Source organism: Limanda limanda, chromosome 9 (assembly GCF_963576545.1).
Source record: "Limanda limanda chromosome 9, fLimLim1.1, whole genome shotgun sequence".
NCBI lineage: Eukaryota > Metazoa > Chordata > Actinopteri > Pleuronectiformes > Pleuronectidae > Limanda > Limanda limanda.
The window spans coordinates 6,912,276-6,932,068 of NC_083644.1; the positions used below are offsets into that span (position 1 = coordinate 6,912,276).

The following is a 19,793-nucleotide window of genomic DNA, read 5'->3' on the forward strand; positions in this document are numbered from 1 at the left end:
TTGTGTCTTAGAAATGTGTGTGTTTGCTTTTGTCTGCGTGTTGGAGCCGAGCTACTGAGACTGCGTTTGACAGACAGCTCGAAGCCTGCGGTCGGCTTCATGCAGGAAACTCACAGACAGATCAGCTCGGTGCAGCCGGGGACGGTTCCTGAACTCTCCGGGGACACTTTGACCTCCAGCAGCCCAGCGTGTGGTTCACTTCACCACATTCACAGGGCGACAACAAACCATCAGAGTCACTGCCAGAGTCCCTGTCACCGGCCAAACAATAACATCCAACTATCAGATGAGGCCTGGTGTTATTTTGCTTCACTATACAAACAAAGTTGAATTGAAATGAAACCGAACTACTTGTGGTGATGAGTCCAGTCACCACACAAGAGCTTTATTCAAAGAACCACTTAATGAGAACATACTGTACATTCATATGTGCTGGATACATGCAGCAGTTAGGTTGCATAGTGTTAAAGTTAAACTATAACGGTCCTAGACCTTCATTAGTAGTACTTACCAAACAACGGCTCTTTTGGTGAAGCAACACAATCACCCTATGGTTGCTTTTATATCGGTCTGTAACTTTTCATATACGTATAATACAAACAGTAGTAGTTACATTCACTTGGCAGTGATAGGCAAACATGAGGCTGGATTTAAGTGCTACATTAAATGTCTTTTGTCCTTCGTCCAGTCTGAGAACTTAAGTGTTTATCATGAAAAAAAGTTCTTTCTCCATTCAGAAAAGGGGGGGGGACGTCCGGCCTTATGCAGAATAGTTTGTTCCGATTTGTGGAGGCAATTCATGAATAGAAACAAAAAAGAAGCAACTAGGAAAAACTAAAAGAAATTCCCATGACAGCAAATAATTATTTTAGCTTTAAATGGAGAAAACAAAAGGAAACTTAACAGGGTTGTCACTTCTAGATGCGGAACGTTCTCCAAGAAAAATGGACAAATGGTTATTTTCTTGTTTGAGGTAAAGAAAAAGTGAGTGTGTCTTGTCCTCAGGGTTGAAAAATATGAATATCAGAAGTCATAACAGCTCTAAACCTGCAGCTAAACTGGTTGAGTTAGAAAAGACGAATGCATTGGGATAGAGTTAATGGTCTTTGGCAGATCTGGGAAGCCAACAAGCAGCTCCAAACGACTGTATTCTGACAGAGACAATGTTATGATGGTGAGTGAATCTGAAACCTCAGTCAATTGGTCTCGGAACATTGTCCAACATCAGAAACACTGAAGTAAACTGCGTGAAATCTCCAGTTTATCTCTACGACCTTCGATGAAACAATAAACGAAACAAATCGACATGGTCATCATCACTACCATCTGACATCAGACGCCTTCCCAAAGAGAGGCAGTTCCAGCCGTCACATTAGAGGTTAGGATGATATAAGTGTTTTAGAAATTTAGTACAGTCCTCAAAGGATGTTCGAGAACTTTAAATGGCCCTTGATAGAAAATAAAAGTTCCCCCTCCCCTGATTTAAAGCACTGGAGAAAAAATAAAGCGTCGCCACCCCACAGGCCCTGGTGGTGTTTTCAACAAGTCACGCAGCTCCTTGATTTTGCCACTTTTTCCAAACTCAGAGAAAAGGTTCCAGCATCGTCACCTTTGTTACAGCAAGATGAAACAATGCTGGGTCTTCTCTCTGACAGTGGTTTGCAATGGCAGTGTCAATATTTCCCAAAAGGTTCGCAATCTCTCCATCCAAATCCCAGCGGTACTCCACTCCTCCTCCTCATGCCTCTTGACTTCTCCCCGTTCCTCACAGTGTCCTTTCACAGTCCTCCATCTATAACTGGGTGGTTTTGAAAGAGCGCCTGGTCCTCCTGTCTCGGCGATGAGCAGCGGGGAGGTGGCAGTAGCGCGGCGACCATCCTCGGGACTTCCTCTTGGAGCTGCGTGGCGTGCTAGGGCCCGGGGGGGCTGGTGGTCAGGCCTCCTCGGCTGTGGCGTCGATCCCGGCGTAGGTGAAGTTCTCGAACAGAGCCATGTTCACGTAAGCCTGGAAGATGGAGGGGAAGCTTTTCATTCTGGGTTCTTTAAATGAGTGAAAACGTGAGGACGTCTCTTTATGTCTTTGTCCTATTAAACATCATAACATTTTGACATTAAATTAGAAATGAACCTTCCCTTTAGCCTCCTAGATGTAATTTAAGGGGAAATGAACGTTGAAGGAAACAATAATTCTAAACAATAAAACCGTGCTTGTAGCAATGGGGCGACCATCTTGGAGTAAAGTCGTCCTGAAACGCAACAACAGGACGTTTTTCTCCTTCTCCCAAGTCGGCCGACACAGTGTGAAAGCAGCTTTACCTTCCTGGCCTCCTGCATCCTGTTGAGCTGCACGGAGATCTGGGAGAAGGGGGGTCTCTCGTAAGGCCGATCCCTCCAGCACTGCCTCATCAGCTCGTAGCTGCACGGAGACAAACACGGGTGAATGAGGTGAGAAGGAGAAAAGACGAACAGAAGCAGCTCATCAGCAGCCGAGTGAACACTTACATCTCGTCGTCACAGTTCTTGGGTTTCTCCATCCTGTATCCTTGTGGCAGCTTTTCATAAAGCTCGGCACAGGTCATCCCACAGTAAGGTGTGCCACCTGACACACACAGAGACAAAAGGGAAGACATATTGCAATTAAGATTGTCAATCATGATTGTGTCTTAAAATTATTGTGATTAACCTTTTTGGGGAAATGTTTCCACCTTTAAAATAAAGTTCTGATAAGGACATACAACTTAACAAGTTAATAACACGAAACCAGACCCATGTTCCACCATTTCCTCAATAAATCGTTTTAAGAAAAGGAGCTCTGTGCTCAGCAGTACATAATAATATATTTTAAATGAGTCTGTTTGGTTTTAAATGTGTGTTTTTGGATGTGACATGCTGAGTTTTTAACTTTTATAGCACTTTTTTCACATGTAAACGAGAGCGAGTTTCTGCCTTGAGAAAGATTTAGACAATAAACTTACCTAAGCTTACGATTTCCCAGAGGAGGACCCCGAAAGACCACCTGGGAGAGAAAAACACGAGACAATAATGTCAGTCAATTAGTAAGAACACAGAGAGAAACATTTGTCAAATATAAGAATTTCATTAGTTGATAATAAAAATTGACAGACATGTCTCAAAGTCACCTGGAACGGGGACTGTTCTGATTATATTAAAAAGTTAAAACTAATCTTTAATATTTCTAGGCAATAAATGGAGTTGGATATTCTGCCTTTGCATGTCAAATATCCTCATTTGAAAGCTTAGAAAAGGAAATTAGTATTCACACAAATGCTTTCAATACTTTACTCTATTGTTTGCAATGCAGATCTTTCTTATCATTATAGTATTGAACCTGAGGAACCTTGAGAGTCTCCACAAGAATATCTTCCCTTTGTCTTTCCTTCATTCTGCTCTTCTTCATTAATCACTTAAACATGTCAGAGATACCTTCAGGCAGAGCAGAGAAGTGCAGTTTGTGCTTTCTGTCTTTCCCTTTGTTTCTATCTCCTATCACACTCTTCTCTTATAACATCTTTATAAATCTCTCCGGCTCCACAGGCAGCCGGCACACTCCATCCGTTAGCTGTCCCCTGCTGTGTATAAATAGGCTCCAGTTGACAGAACCAACGTCTCAGTCCGTCTGCTAAGTTCAACCCGAGGCTTCCTGGTTGTGCTTATCAGTTACACAGCACACGATTATCACTCTGCCACTGACAGAGGGATGATTTGTTGTTTTCTGTGGCCGGCCGTGTGGAGCACACAATCAAAACTTCACGGGCTGGTGACATTATTCACATTTCTAAAGTTAATTTAAAGCTAAAGAGGAAATAAAAGGGAAGAATCGTAGAGTATTAAGTTATAATCTGATTATCGGGATCCTGAAAACTCAACTTCCTGTAACTAGTGCAGTAGTGACTTGTGTGTTTTGAGTCTGAAACTCACACGTCGCTCTTGGTCGTGTAGACGCTGTAGTTCAGGGACTCGATGGCCATCCAGCGCACAGGCAGCCTCCCCTGAAAGACAAACACCACCTCCATCATTTCCTCCTGTTGTACAATGACACACAGCATCGGAAATAAACGATCAAAATAATATACAAATAGAAAAAATACAGATGCTTTAATATTTTGTCTCACTGTCTGTCTTTGTGTTGTCGCTGAGCTAAAGACAATTTTCCACTTATACGTTTGCAGATGCTTTGACATTTAATCTCTATATCTCATCAATCACTTTTTTTATCTGATATAATTTATCTCTGCAGCTCATTAGCCTCTGTTATGTCAGAAGAACCTAAAGCGAGTGTCTTCCTCATGTAAGAAATTATACAACAATCTCTGTCTCCCCAAAAACGTGTGCCCTCTGCTGGCTGAAACCAAAACACATTTCCAGAAATCTCTCACCATCGTCTTCTTGACGTAGACCTCTTCACCGCGGGACAGACCGAAGTCGGCGATCTTCGCCACCAGGTTGTCCCCAACGAGAACGTTCCTGGCAGCCAGATCCCTGTGGATGAACTGATGCAGAGAGGATGGAGGAGAGAGGTTATTAGAAGTAATAACAGCAGACTTGATGTATGAATCTTTAACACAGACACATCATGATAAGAGTGAAGCCTATAACTGTTGTGGTTCTCCCACCCACCAATCTAGACCCTACCCATAAACCCAAGCCCCTCAGAAAGGCCTCTAACAAAGTGTGGACCAGACAAAATGTCCGTACCCACACATTTCTTCTTGTACCTGTTTGTCACTGAGGTAATGCATCCCCGTGGCCACGTCCACGGCGAACTGCAGCAGCTGCTGGGAGGTGAGCGTGGAGGCCGTGCCGTGCTCTTTGGCGAACGCCGGGTCGGTCTCCAGCACTCGACTCTTCCGCAGAAAGTCGAGCAGGTTCCCGTAGGGAGCGTATTCGATGGCGATGTAGAGGTAACCTGGAGGAGACAGAGGGACGGTCAGTGTTTCACTCTGAACCTTCCTGTAGAGTCTCAACCCTTTGTTATCCAGTGTTTGATGTGATGAAATCCCTGTAAAGTCTCGTTACAGAACGTGGCTCCTGCTAATTAACATGTTATCATCTCATCTGCGGGACAATGAGAACGTCTTCGTCCTCCAGGCCTGGGTTTATCCTGCCTGTATTGGCCTGTGAAGACAGACAGCATCTCCTCGTAGGAAGCTCGGCCTCCGACAGCTTTGTCTTCACACAGATCGACTGGACTGTTCATGAAATCCTCACAGAGCTCAACCAGATGGCTGAAGCTTTATTACCCAGAATTCCCACAGGTCACCAGGCAGTTGTGACCTGCAGTCTTCACTCAAACTAGGAAGAGGCCCAACAGTGAGGAGCGTATGTGGAAGGAAAGAAAAGCGTGCAAATGGACGGACTGGTCAGAACCTAATAACAATTATGTTCCTTTAGAGTTACAGGAGGTTGTGTTGATCAGGACATGCTGTGTTTCCTGCAGAAACCATTTTCCAAAATATCGGCTCGGCCACAACTGAGACAGTAACCGACCTTTCCATCATTTTTTTATATTTGGAGTTATGAATTTGTGTGTTTTCTCCCTTTAGGCTATTTTTGCAGGAAGGAAAAAGACGTACGCTGCTGAATATGTTATCGAACTAGAAACAAAAACCAGGAAGCTTATGGCTCCAACTTCTTGTTCATCACCCACAGATTCTGTAAAGTCATGTGTAGAATCTGTTTATGGAAAGATTAAATAATGAAATGCTACAAGAGATGAGAAAAAGATTAAAAAAAATGAAATAAATACAAAATGAGAAAATAAATGAAAAAAAGTTAGAGATAGAATAATAATGATAACATAAAGATAAAATAAAGATAATATATATACAAGATAATGTATAGGAGTGGGTCAACTCAGACATAAAATTAGGTTATTAAAGGGGAAGCAATTCTGAGAAAGTAAATAACTACATTAATAAATAAGAAAGAACAATATAAACATATAGAATAGAACAAAACCAAAGTATGTCAAAGCACACGAGATCCACTAGGTGTCGCTCACTCACCTCTGTTCTCACAGGCTCCGATCAGGTTGATGATGTTGGGATGCTGCCCTAGTTTACACAGGACCTCCAGCTCCCCCGCGAAGTCTCTGTGGTCGTTCTCCGAGGCAAATTCTGCATGAACATCAGTGACACGGCATCACACAGCTGCTGCAGTCTGACAATCCCAGTGTGTTTGTGTGTGTGACAGTAAACACATCTGTATATGTAGCATGAACTAGTCCCACATTTACCTTTCAGCATCTTGATGGCAGCGCTCATCTTGCTTCCGTCCTTCTTGATCATGGCTTTGATCACCTGGTTTAAAAGGCTGTTGTTAGCTTGAGTGTTTTGCGTTAACAATGACACCTGCACAACATTTCAACTTGTCAGAAAGCACATTGAGAGTTTAGCCACCTGTCCGAAGTTGCCCTCGCCGATGACGTCCTCGAACTTGATGTCCTCCCATTCCAGGATGGGGTAGGTGAGGGGCTCCGGGGTGGGCTTGGGCCTCCGCGTCAGGGTCAGAGTTCCTGAGTTGAACTGCAGAATTGTTTCCTCACCCTGGAGGCGTGAACAGTTTTAAAATCAAAAGGAAACAACTCAATGAGAAATCAATCCTTGGCGTAAAAACCGGTGTTTCCTCACCGATCCTGACTGGTAGGTGAAGGTGCGGCGGCGGTTGAGCAGCGTCTTGCGGATGCAGAACAGAGCGAGCAGCGCCAGCAGGATGGTCACACAGGTGACGGTGACCGAGCCCACCACCGCCACCATCAGCTGGTAGTTGTCCCCCCCGGGCCTCCCTGCCACACCCTGGGTGGTCGGGATTAAACCCTGAAGGCCTTTTTTTTGGAATCAGAGGGGAAGGAGATGATTTTCAGCAGTGGAGATAAATCGGCAGTTCAATGGGATTTATTATTATCAGGAGTAAATGTCTGTTTCTGTGTGGGTGGTCCCGTTCAGCGCCAGGGAGGGAACGAGCCCACTGTTGGCTTCAAGTACAGAAGAGTAGAGATTTTCAACTAGGAGTTATTTAAGGAAATTAAATTTACATCCAGGAAAACATGAAGTATGCTGGGAAGTTTAATTATTCCTTTTGAAAAGAAGTTCAATTCCAGTAATCCAACAATTTTGCATCTCACAGTTCTGCTGCTGAGCCAGAGTGAAGGCTTCCAACACGGTTACCTCACATGAATTTGAATGGCCTATGTGGAGTATTTCTGAATTCATTTTTCATGAGAGTCTATGGAGCTACTAATGTCCATCCGTCATCTGTACATCTCATCTTTCTTAAAGTTCACAGGGGAGCTGGAGCAAATCCTAGCTGACATTTCAACCTGGACATGTAGCATATCAACCCCTTGATCTAAGAACCTTTGCAGGAACTTTTTGCAATTCCACAGCAACGTTTGAGAGGGAAATGTTTTTACCCCATTGTCAGGGAGGTTGTACTTATCTAAAGTAGCGGAACCTTTGGTGCGTGGCTTGGAACGCGAAATATACCCGATTGTTTGAGTATATGAGCTTTTTATTTTATTCTATTAAAGACCTATGAGCAATCTGCATGTTTTTGGATTGTGGGAGGAAGCTGTAGAACCAGGACAAAACCCAAACAGAGACATGGGGGACATGCAAAAAGCACAAAGGAAGACTCCGGGTTCAAACCAAGAACCACTGCATCGTGCCGACTTACTAATGTTGAGCCTTTTGTTAGTTCAATGTGAACACAGCACTATCAACATGTCAGTAATCTGTCCTGTGAAATAATTAATGGGTAGAGCCTGTAAACTTCTCCTCACCGTCCCCTTGTGTCGCCGCCTGAACGAACTTGCTCCACTCTCCGGGCACTTTGGAGAAAGCTCTCACTCTGAACTGGTAAACCGTGCTGCCGTTCAGCGCCGTCACGTCCTTGGTGGTCTTGTTCCCGTCGTCCGTGTCCACCCACGGGTGAGGGCTCCCCTGGCCGAGGGGCTGGTACTCGATGATGTATTTGATGATGCCCCCGTTGGGATCCTCGGGGGGGTTCCACTTCACCTGAACGGCCGACACGGACAGAGGCAGCGCCTGGACGTTGCGTGGGGACGACGGACCTGAGACAGAGAGAAGATCATTGTGAGGCCGTAATTGTGTAAAATAAATGGAGAACTCCAATCGAAGGCTTTTAGGCTCTGGAGAAGCTTTAGAATCAAAGACTAGGGTTTAAAACTATTCGTTACCATTCTGTTTGATGGATCTGTTTCCAGCTGGCTGATCCCCATTGACTGCAAACTAACACCCGACTAGCAGCTGCTGAACTTTTCCCCAATTCACACAAAGTTTGTGGGCAGAGAGTGAGTCACTAAGAACCAACCAGAGACTTATCCTCAGTTTGTAAAGTGAAGAAGCTCATTTTCTACACTTGTTAATTATTGACGACTTAAATATCACTTTTAGCCTAACACAAACTATTTAGTACTTTTGCCACAAACCATTGTATTAGAGCACGACTCATTTCTTCATGAAAATTGGTCTATATGAGACAAATTGGTTCACGTTATGAAAGCTTTTATTTTAAAAACAATTCATAAAGAAATTTGCAGTAATGTTTATATTTCACATGGAAATTACTTCCACTACAGAGGTTGTGGTTTTATTTTGTCTGTCTGTCTCTTAGTTAGCAGAGTTACACAAAAACCATGGATTTATGTATTCGGTTGTGTTTTCTTTTTACTTTAAATTATTTACAATAAAGTTGAAGGTCAAACCGTAAAATATCTTTCTTCGATTTCCTTTCTCTGTCATATGTTTTTGATAAAAGCTTCTCAGGAATCACTGAGAACCTTTTTTTTGTATCAATAATTTGGCTGATACATAGGTTTTGGATTTTTTTTTACGCCCTACTCCCAAATCCACTGCAGCTGGTTCCTAACCACCAGCAGAGGCTTTAGTTACCCTGGCTGCTGATGCGGAAGCGATAGGGTTTGGACGGTGGCCCCCGGCTGCCACAGTTGATGAGGCGCACCACCACGGTGTAGTCCTGCTGGTACTCCAGGCCGTGGAACTTGGTGGAGAGCACATTGAGCAGGGTGGTCCCGTCCAGCAGCTTCTCACTGTAGGGCGGCGGCCCGAAGAGCTGCACTAAAAAGCCCGAGGCGGCGCCGGCACTAACGCCACCGCTGCCCGGCAGCCGCCAGTGCACAGTGACATTGCGGCCTTCCACCGAACTGATGTCAATCTCAGGTTGAACTGTGGGCTCTGCGGTGACAGAGAACACACAATGAGCCGCACAGCTCCGGGTTCACTGCTCCTCAGTAAGTCACTTGTCGCAAATGACAATTACGTATTTAAAATTATAAATATGATTATTCTCTTAACGTAACATTTAAAGATTGAAACATAAATGAAACAAAATTATTATTTAAAAAAAAAAAATCTTAAATTATTTCACCGATAAGGAGCAAGAATCAGCAAGTGAGCTCACAGTTATAAACTATTAATAATAATAATAATAATATAATAAAGTACCCCATGTGAACGTGGGTATACTGCGGGTACTGTGATCTAACCATGACCTGCCCATGTGTCTTCTTGTCACTATGTGCAGGCTTCAGTATGATACAGGGCATTAAATGGATAAATAAACAGCATGAATAAAATCTTTTTTTGATTATTGATTTTGTATCATTTGGCTTTTTGAATTTTCTTTTCTTTATGGTCTTAATCTGCTTTCTGGTCTTTTTTAACTCTCGTTCTCCAGGTCTTAGTAGTTTGTGCTTGTGAAATAGAACAATGTTCCCTTTCAACCAATATAATTTTTTCCATATTAGACATGGTCCTGAGCACGTATTACCAAAGAGCCAATCCATCACTCTCCAAAATAGACATTTCTCAGTTCGCACCCTCTGACATTCTCTCTCCCTCTGCACCACAAACATTGAGGAATCAAATATGTGGCCTCTGGCATTTTAAAAAAGGTTGTTTATGATTCGAAGACTCGATCCCACAGGGTTTTCATTTTATTTTAAGTGGCCACATACAATTTCCCACCAGCAGTTTTCTATATTTGCCCCAGATTTGCGTGATCAGGACAGATTTTGGCTCCTTGAGGCCTGGGAAACATACGACTCAGCAGAAAATGATCAAAACCAGACATAATCAGACATAACTACGGTTGTTAAGCTCTGTGGTAAAGACCTTAGATATTTGTGTCCTGGATACACGTCCAGACAAATGTTTATGTACAATATTTGTGTGTTTTGTATGAATTGGTCGGACCAGTTGTTTGTGGGTCTTACCGGGACAGTCGGTCTCCATGATGGCCTCCGGCCCCGGCTCCCCCTCCCCTCCCTCTCCAGGACGACTCAGCTGGACACAGACACGGTAACGAGTCGACGGCTCCAGGTTCATCAGTGTGATTGGTTCCTTTTCACTGTAAACTGAACAACAACGAGCTGATTACACAACATGTTACAGACTGTGATCCCTTTGAATAACATTTTATTTAAAACTTTGGCAACCTAACTGATCTCTGATGTGTTGCGAGACTCCTCCCCTCATTCTCTGGTCCTTTTTTGCATCCATATTGAAAATAATGTTTGTGGCGGTTTTCAGACAGACCATACTTACTTAGTGCTACAGGAGTTTGGAATAAAAACGAATTAGCTGAGAGGCTATTTCATTCAATTAAGTGTTTTGACATGGTTTATAGTCAAACTGTGTAGTGTGTAGTTAATTTATCAATTAGAATTTCAAAAATGTTATTTTGTTGTATCATAGTTGAATGAATCTCCTCTTCGCTTATTCCATTTTATTCTAACTTCCTGCGTAACAAGGTGCTGTACGAAATCCAACACAAAACTATAATTCTCTCAACGTACATTGAAGCAAATTACAGACACGGCGGTTGCCATAGGAAAGAATAAACTTTAGGTTAAATTGCATATGGACCGAGAGCTAAATGGAAACAAGGCCACTTGAGTTCTGTGGGATCTCTTTGTGTATATAGACGCTGTAGTGCCTTGCAGAAGAAACATTTCTTATCCGTGTGATTGATTGGTTTTGTTCTGTCTCTGCCAGCTTTTCCATTTACGATTAGTTTCACTAGGAACCCGAGCAATGATTTCTTGCAGTGTTTATGTTAACACACTGTACCCTTGGCTGATCTTATGATGTGTCGAAATTATGATGAAGACTGGTTACTGCAACGTTTGGTTTTTCTGCTGCTGAGCACTGAAATGAAAGTCCCAAAAAAATGAATCTGACAAATTGGTCATATCTTTGCCCGTGCTCACCGATAATGGAGGACCAAGAATCTCCGTTCTCCATGGGCTTGTACAGGAGCCTGGTGGAGATGATGGGGCCGTCTCCTCTGATGTGAGCGTCCACTGGCATCACCAGCAGCTGCTTGCTGCTCTTCTCCAGCAGTTTGGGGGCAGCGATGGGCACAGGGGGCTCTGAGTGGACACAGGGAAAGATTTACAATTTGATAGTCCCTCAGGAATGAAGTATGTTCTATTCAATCTTCTCAGACAGACCTTTGATGGTGACGTTGAACTTGTGGGAGTCCTGGCCTCCATTGGTGGACACCCTGCACTCCCACATTCCTCCTTGTTGAGCGCTCAGGCGTGGGATCTCAAAATGGGCTATACTCTTGTTTGCGTCCATTATGGTGTGAGAAGCCTGGGAGGCAAACACACAAAACACAATATAGCAAAGCAACCCACGATAAAAACAAACCATTTCTATTTCCTGCACCAATTTAACTTTATGATTTATGTGAAGAACGTCCATACGCGGATAAATGTTTTTGTTCCTGTGGTAAATGTTCTTTATCAGATAGTTTCTGTAAACGTTGATGTGTCACTTGAAGGCAACAAGCTGCCCTGTGCTGTGACAGAGGCTTATCTGGTCAAACCATTGTGTGGCTGACTTCCTCACAGATAAACACAGCCTTGTGATCATCACATCAGACTTAAAGGCACAGTAGAACTTAGCTTTAGTCTTTGGTTTATGACTCATTACATGACAATGTTGGTAGAGATACACAAGTTATTCATTTTGCAATAACTGGGTAATTAATGGTGTAATTTGCTAGTTTTTACACTTCCTGAGAGGAGAAGATCAACCTCTCTCCTGTCTGTGTTTAGACATGGTGCTTGAATCTTGATTTAATTAGCTTATCTTAGCATAGCAACTGTAAACACCTGGCTGGCCACAAAGTTACATGATTCAGCTTCATGTCAATCTGAGGCTTTAGTATGTACCAGAACGTTTAAACACAAACATTTATATACGTAGGGTCCAAGTTAAAAAAATATCAGAATTCCCCTTTAACTGTCTTTAAAACCCCAATTAGTTATCTTTATGTTTCTGTTTAAGATTAAAGATCAAAGAAATGTCTTAATGCTAAGCTAAGCTAATGATCTCTATCTTCCTGCGCCAGCTTTATAGTTAATACAAAGACCTTAGACTAGTAACAATCGTTCCATTGAACCTTCACCAAGAAAATAACACTTCCCAAAATGAAACATATTTTTTAAATGGCATTTTACAGCTTCGTTCTAGTGTTTGAAGTTTTTGAATATTGTCTAGATCACCTTCTTGCTTATTTTTCAATTCAGATCCCGTGTAAGTTATAGTATCTTGGCCGGGGTTTAGTGAGTAAGTGCTGGTCCTCCTACCTTGAGCACAGAGCTGTCCAATGTTGGTAGAGATACACAAGTTATTCATGTTATGGAATAACTGGGTAATTAATGGTGTAATTTGTTTGTTTTTACACTTCCTGAGAGGAGAAGATCAACCTCTCTCCTGTCTGTGTTTAGACAGGGTGCTTGAATCTTGAGATAATTAGCTTATCTTAGCATAGCAACTGGAAACACCTGGCTGGCCACAAAGTTACATGATACAGCTTCATGTCAATCTGAGGCTTTAGTATGTACCAGAACGTTTAAACACAAACATTTATATAGGAAGGGTCCAAGTTTATCAGAATACCTTTAACTGTCTATAAAACCACAATTAGTTATCTTTATGTTTCTGTTTGAGATAAAGTTTAAAGAAATGTGTTGAGTTTTTATGCTAAGCTAAGCTAACCATCTCCCTCTTCCTGCTCCAGCTTTGTAGTTAATGCAAAGACATTAAACTAGAAGCAATCGTTTCATTTAACCGTCATCAAAAAGAATAACCCTTCCCATAATGAAAAATATTTTTTAAATGGCATTTTAAAGCGTCATTCTAGTGTTTGAGGTTTTTGAATATTGTTAAGATCAACATCTTGCTTATTTTTTGATTCAGATCCCGTGTAAGTTACAGGATCTTGGCCGGGGTTTAGTGAGTGAGTGCTGGTCCTCCTACCTTCAGCACAGAGCTGTCCAGCTTCCGCAGCTCGATGCCGTTGTGGCTGGGCAGCGGGTTTCCTGTGGCTGAACAATGGATCTTGGGGCTGGAGTTGAGATTCCACTCCAAGTTAGTTTCCAGGCCCAAGATCTGAGGAGCCCGGTCTGAGCAAGGAGAGAGATGCATGGAACAGACGATGAGAAAAGACGAGCCGGAGAGCGACTGAGAAAAATGATGTGGCCGCACAGAGGATTATAACAGAGGAGTGAGAGCATGGAAACAGATTCACTGATGTGCAGCACTGTGTGTGGTTTTTCACAGACTAATAAATCTGTCGTCGTCCATTTGCTTCTTAACACTTCATTCCCAGTCGTAGCCCAATTTATAAAACACGAGATTCCAGTTTAGCTTGAACATGACTTGTCTTTTTCAGGTGCAGACACAAGAACATTCAACCAGACAAACTGGATTTATGAGGGCTTCACTGGGGTTTTTAGCAGATACTGTAGATACCAGCCCGTCTGGTGAAATGTTGATGAAGAAGTTGGTGCTATTTGATGAGGAGGAGGAGAATGGTAATGGCAACGTGCTGTGTAGTGATGAAGAAAATGAATCTGTTGGATATTCCCTATACCACATAGGGAGCAGGGAAAAGGAAGGATTGATATTTCTGGGACAACACCTACCAGACCTCTCACAGTTCGGTCCTCTCCAGCCTCTGGGACACTGACATCCACTGAGCCGGTTGCAAACTCCTCCATTCTGGCAATTACAGCTCAGCCTGCAGTCTGGTCCGTACATGTCATTGTGACAGGCTGCAGAAAGAGAAAGCAGAAAGCTGCACTTCATATGATCCCACATAAAAAAGGTTGGACTTGTGTTATTGCATCGATACGCATATAACTTTTATAAAAGGGAAAAACAGGGACTAATTCATCTGATGCTTACGCTTCTCACAGCGGATGCCAAACCAGCCGCTGGCACAGGAGCAGCCGTACGGGTCTGGTAGGCAGAAGCGAAGCCCCTTGCAGTTCAGCTCCGAGCCACACGACTCCTGGCAGTTCCGACCGAACATTCCTTCCCTGCAGGCTGCAAACCATCAGAGAAAGATAAATTCACAAATGTGTTTTTATAAATTCCTCGTGTTTTGCTGTATCATGCCGCAGACCATGATCGGTAGAATCTGGCCAAAGCTGAGAGATCACATAATTTACAAAAGACTCATATATTTGTTTATTAAAGGAGACGTATGATGTTTTTTCAGCTTTTCCCTCTCCTTTAATGATTTATATGTTTTTTTTTATGGCTGTACAGAGGCAGCTACAGAAGATTCGCCTCCTCGCGCTTCTGAAAAGTTTCGACAAGTGTCCGATAGTGACATCACAATGCCCCTCATCTGTTTCAGTTATCAATTCTGTTATCAATTTTGGTGCGGATCTGGGCAGAGGGTAGATCTTTTTAAACTTGGTTATAGCAAATAAAATATGTGCATCTTTGCCAATTCTTTGCAGAAGGTAAAACTTATACTGGTTAGGGGTAACCCAGTGCTACATAGGTGCTATGTTCAGCCAGTTTACCCAGTTATTTTAGTGTGCACCGACACTTTGCCATTATTTTGCGATATCACAGTCCTGAGATGTCTCCTCATTCAAAATGTCTCTCATCAGCACATTAAACTGCTTATCGTGAAGAGCAGGCGAACCCTGTGCTCAGCAGGAGGAATCTGAGCAGGAGCGCTACATGAATTTGAATGAGGAGCACTTGGCTTATCAAACCTAAGACGTGTCACAATGAATCGTCCACGATGCTGAATCTTATTTGCACCTGGGCAGCAGCGCGGCTTCAAGCAGTGACGCTAATGCCCCGGCGTCTGAAACAGCAGTTTTACACATGGCTGCTTATTCCAGTTCAGGGAAAATCACAGAAGATATGTCAAATCTTTTTATTGCAAACTCGAGGTGGATTGGAGTGTCACTCACAGTTTGGTCCAAACTGAAATATTGTTCTTGAAGTCTTGTGCAGGTATTTCTGTTGCCTAGAAAAGAAATCCTGCTTTTTTCCTCTAATGCCACAATAAGTTGACATTTGTGGTTAATGGATTAATCCAAACATCATCAGGTCCCAGAGCTGCTGCTGAGGCTGCAGATCTTTGTTTGGTTTTTGTTGTCTTCTTGAACATGTAACTTTTTGTTTCTCCTGACATCTTGAGAATAATGACAGATGTTGGACACACAAATCTTCTCTCTCTTTCCCTCTTTTGCCGTCTTTCTCTCACACAAACTCGTACAACTTCACACGTGAGGATATCGCATCGAGTGAGGCACAAACCTGTCTCGCAGCGCGTCCCCATGAATCCTGGAGGACAGATACAGTCTCCGTCCATATCGTGACACTCTCCCCCGTTGATACACTCCGGACAGGCCTTATCACAGCTAGGACCCCACTTCTTAGCAGGGCAGTCTGCAGGGAAACACAATTTCTCTCCTTAGACTCAAACATGCTGTAATTTATCTGCACTTTTTTATCTTGGATGGACATTTGCACAGTTTATCTGAAACAGCCAGTGTTCTTGAAATCAAGCTTCAGATCATTTCTTGACGGCGTGCAGACATTCAGGGGGATTACTCCAATGCATACCTTTCAATTTCATATCCTCCTATATTTTGGATGCTTTCCCATAGCACATGTGGTGTGTTTATGTTATAGGATCCAATTAAACAAAGGAGGATGAAGCAAGCAGATTGAAATGCACAGAAGAAAACCTCTGCATCTGGTGAACTGGTGGGAAATAACATGAGATAAACTAAATGAACTGTAGCCAGAGTTCACAGCATTAATTACCATGTTAAAGCTCATTTCAAATTAAAAGCACCAGCTCATCATAATGTTTTTGCTGAATTGAAATGAGCATTTCACAATTTGGCAAAGTATGTTTATATTTGTGTGTTCATCATGAAATACTGAGGATGTTAAGGAGAGTTATGATTCAAGGAAATTAGTATCGCATGTTTCAAGTCTTCTTAATAAGCAACAGCAGCTGATTAGCTTAGTTAAACATAGAGAGTCAGGGGGAATAGCCTGGCTCTGTTAAAATAAAATCAATATACTCCAGGCTGACATGTGTGGGACTATTTCTTCGCTGGTGACAGAATCAAGTCTTGGAATTAGTTTGCACTGATTTGTTTCTTTATTCACGTTGAGAGACTAATGACTAACTGCTGTGTTGCCATCCCTCTTTCTCTTTAACACGCCTCTGCTCAAAATAAAACGCTTGGATGATTTTTGCTTTAACTGTCGCCTAACGGCAAGAAGGTTCAAATGGAGGTTGCTGTATGTCGGGTTCTTTCTGTGTGGAGTTCCCATCGCTCTCCCTGTGTCTGGGTGGGTTTTCCCTTTTCCTCCCACAGTCCAACACACACAGCCTGTGGATCAGGTTGATTGGAGACTCTCAATTGGCCGTAGGTGTGAATTTGAGCATGAATGGTTGAATGACTGGCTCCAGCTCCACCAGCGACCCTCCAAGGATTAGCGGAATGGCTGGATGGATTATTGCTTTGTATTTTGTTCAAATGATTTTTCAAACTTGTATACTTGCGAGAAATTAGTGAATGTAATCTGCACTTGAAAAACTGTCACAAAAAACAGCCTAGATACAATCTGGGGACTGGCCCTGTGTGTGTGTGTGTGTGTGTGTGAGTGTGTGTTTATGTTTCTAACAGGCCTCAGACAGACCTCTGACGATGAGCCTCATCCAGGCCCCGGCCAGCGGACTGTCCCCCACGTAGCTGGCGCTGTAGATTCCTTGATTGGCGAACGCGGCGTTCTCCACCGTCAGGACGGCGGTGCGGTTGATCATGTCGTTCCAGTGAGTCATGTAATAGTAGTTTCCTGCACACGAAGAGCATAGTTTCCAATGTGTTGACATGTATTTGTTCACACTCTCTTCCTTCCTGGAGTCGTGTAACTGTGTCTTACCGTTGTACTTCCACGTGACGTCTCTCTTCTGGGAGCTGAGCAGCTCCATGCTGAGGTTCACTGTGGCTCCCTTGTTGGCCGTCAGCGTGAGGTGGGTGGGAATGAAATTAGCTGTAAAGAAAGAAAAGGTGTTTCAGGTGGATATAATGAAAAAGGGGAAAATAGAACATAAATAAACAAATGGTGGTGTGACGTCTGAACGCACCTCCCACGTAGTTGTTGATCATCGTGACCTTCTCACGCAGCGGTTCGTCCTGAGTGGATTCACAGTAGAAGATCCCGATGTGGTCCAGCTCACGGAACTCTCTGGCCGTGACCTCCGTGTTCCTCGGCTTGTGCACGTTGAACTTTGGCGTCTTGGGGAACTTGAGAATCTCGTTGTCTCTCTTGATGCTCATCTCGACCTGGGCAGGGCCGTTCCCTCCGTTGATGCAGGAGATGGAGAAGTGGTTGACGTTGGTGACCTCCGCGGTGGAGATCATGGTCAAGTCGATCACGGCGTCTGTAAATCAGGTTATTAGCCTCTTGTTCTCTTAAAACCTGGATTTAATAGGGGTTCATATACATAAACTAGTCTCCATGTTTCAGGAGACGAGCTCTAACTTCTTAGCTCTTGATTTTTAAATTTGATCAAATTATACTTACAGCAATAAAGTTAAAAAGATACCTTTGTAAATGTGTTTAAATCAAAAACCTGTAACTTTAATTAAGGGAGGTTTCATAACAGTGTTTTGCATAAGACTGTTTTGTCTGTTCCTTATAAATTGGAAAAATACTTTATAATGTTAAAATGGTTTGAAATCAAGGTCACATTTCTCCAGTATCTGTATGATGTGTTATCCTCCTGCCACGGTTTTTCAAATATAACTCAACAAGTACAAGAACCAAACAACAGAAAGTAAAATCCTCTACATGGATCTGTTTCTACCACAGGTTAACAATCCATGATCTTATAACGTATCCATCGAGAAGTGACTATTTCATTTGCTGCATCTTCTGATATTATCTTTCTTTCCCCATTTTTCATAACTTAAGATAAAAAACAAAAGTAAAAGCTTCCTGGGATTCAGTTTTTTGAGTGAAAGAGTTTATCCAACATTCCCTCTCCCTGGTATTTAACCCCGGATCCAAGGAACAATGGCAGGAAACATGGATGAGCTTCTCTTTCCCCTGAGGGGCTCAGAGATTTCTCAACAATCTTAGGGTCTTAACAAACACCTTTAACAAAACATAAATTATTGAAAAAGGAATACAACAATAAGACAGTATTGAGAAACGGTTCTTTCGTGATATATTTATATATATATATATTATTAATCACATCTATTCACTAAAACAAGTTTGTGGTTTGTTTAAAATCAACCCAAGCTTTTAAAAGTCCCAACTTACTTGACACATTTATGAAGCCCAAAACAATCACGTACAAAATCCTCATGATATCCACAAGCCTCAAAGAGTTGCTCAGTAAATCCACTTCCAGTTCGGGTTTAAGTTTCTTAGCGAGATCTCTTCATCCAAAGCGGTGACGCTGCGTCACGACGAGCGGTGCGTCTTCTTACGCATAACTTCATCCACAGATCCAGCTCAGGTGGGAACGTCTCTCTCTCCCTCTCTCTCTCTCTCTCTCTCTCCCTCTCTCTCTCTCTCAGGTGTGGACGTCTCTCTCTCTCTCTCTCAGGTGGGAACGTCTCTCTCTCTCTCTCTCTCTCTCTCTCTCTCTCTCTCTCTCTCTCTCTCTCTCTCTCTCTCTCAGTTGATCCGGAGGTGGACTCACAGTCCGTCGCACCGCAGGCACAGAATGGGACTTGTGGTAAAACTCAAGCTTTCTGTGTGTGTGTGGGAAAGGAAGGAAGAGCGTCACCAGACAGCGGAGGACTGCTGGCGCTCCAGACCGCCCCCCCCCCCAGATACGATTAAAGTATTTATGAGTTTACACTCTGTCACAAAACCAACTCATCACATTGTCTCCACATATACAATTGGATGTATAATCTATAAAAAACACGAGTTTTCTTCTGCTTCAGTTTATTTGTACACCAAGAAAGTATTGACAATATTTATTATCTTCTTGTAATAAGTCAGGACATTCAGACCTTTCAAAATAAGATATATACTTTAACTTTGTATAGTTTAATCAATGAAGGGGCCACAATTTACCCAGAGGGTTTAATTAATAGGCTCTATCATCAATGCACAATTCTGAAAGGTGAACATTTAAGTTGGCTGCATTCTTTGGAGGCTGCATTTGAATACCTACTGCTCTAAATAAATCCAACCACTCTGATTGTCTCTACAATTTTCTTGCTTAATAGCATATGTGAGTTCACTGTAATTTATAATTTCTATTGACTATATGTTTAGTGTCCCTGAAGCTGAAGCCAGAATAATTTTAGTTCTTTGCTGTAAGAAACATTTAGCAGATTTCTTGATATGCCACCAGGATTCATACAAAACCTATTTACTAAATTTGGAGAGTTTAAAAATGCATTTTATCACACTTTC

At 42.7% G+C, this 19,793-nt stretch overlaps 1 protein-coding gene across 2 annotated transcripts; it reads right to left on the bottom strand.

The window, feature by feature from the left end:
* Window positions 1-348: 348 nt before the first annotated feature.
* Window positions 349-18,904, bottom strand: tie1 (tyrosine kinase with immunoglobulin-like and EGF-like domains 1). Of its 2 annotated transcripts, none has more exons than XM_061078249.1 (24): window positions 18,681-18,904; window positions 17,497-17,793; window positions 17,292-17,402; window positions 17,049-17,204; window positions 15,645-15,776; window positions 14,265-14,405; window positions 14,003-14,131; window positions 13,335-13,480; window positions 11,516-11,660; window positions 11,273-11,434; window positions 10,277-10,417; window positions 8,934-9,236; window positions 7,802-8,092; window positions 6,651-6,844; window positions 6,420-6,566; window positions 6,257-6,320; window positions 6,027-6,137; window positions 4,737-4,927; window positions 4,398-4,511; window positions 3,940-4,010; window positions 2,976-3,016; window positions 2,503-2,599; window positions 2,317-2,416; window positions 349-2,005 (listed from the first exon to the last, which is right to left on the bottom strand). In XM_061078249.1, the coding sequence occupies exons 1-24, from the start codon at window positions 18,724-18,726 to the stop codon at window positions 1,934-1,936; spliced, it is 3,402 nt and encodes a 1,133-aa protein (XP_060934232.1). In that variant the 5' UTR covers window positions 18,727-18,904; the 3' UTR covers window positions 349-1,933. The 2 variants fall into 2 exon arrangements, with proteins under 2 accessions (XP_060934232.1, XP_060934231.1); XM_061078248.1 differs by having other exon boundaries at window positions 3,940-4,043.
* Window positions 18,905-19,793: the final 889 nt, after the last annotated feature.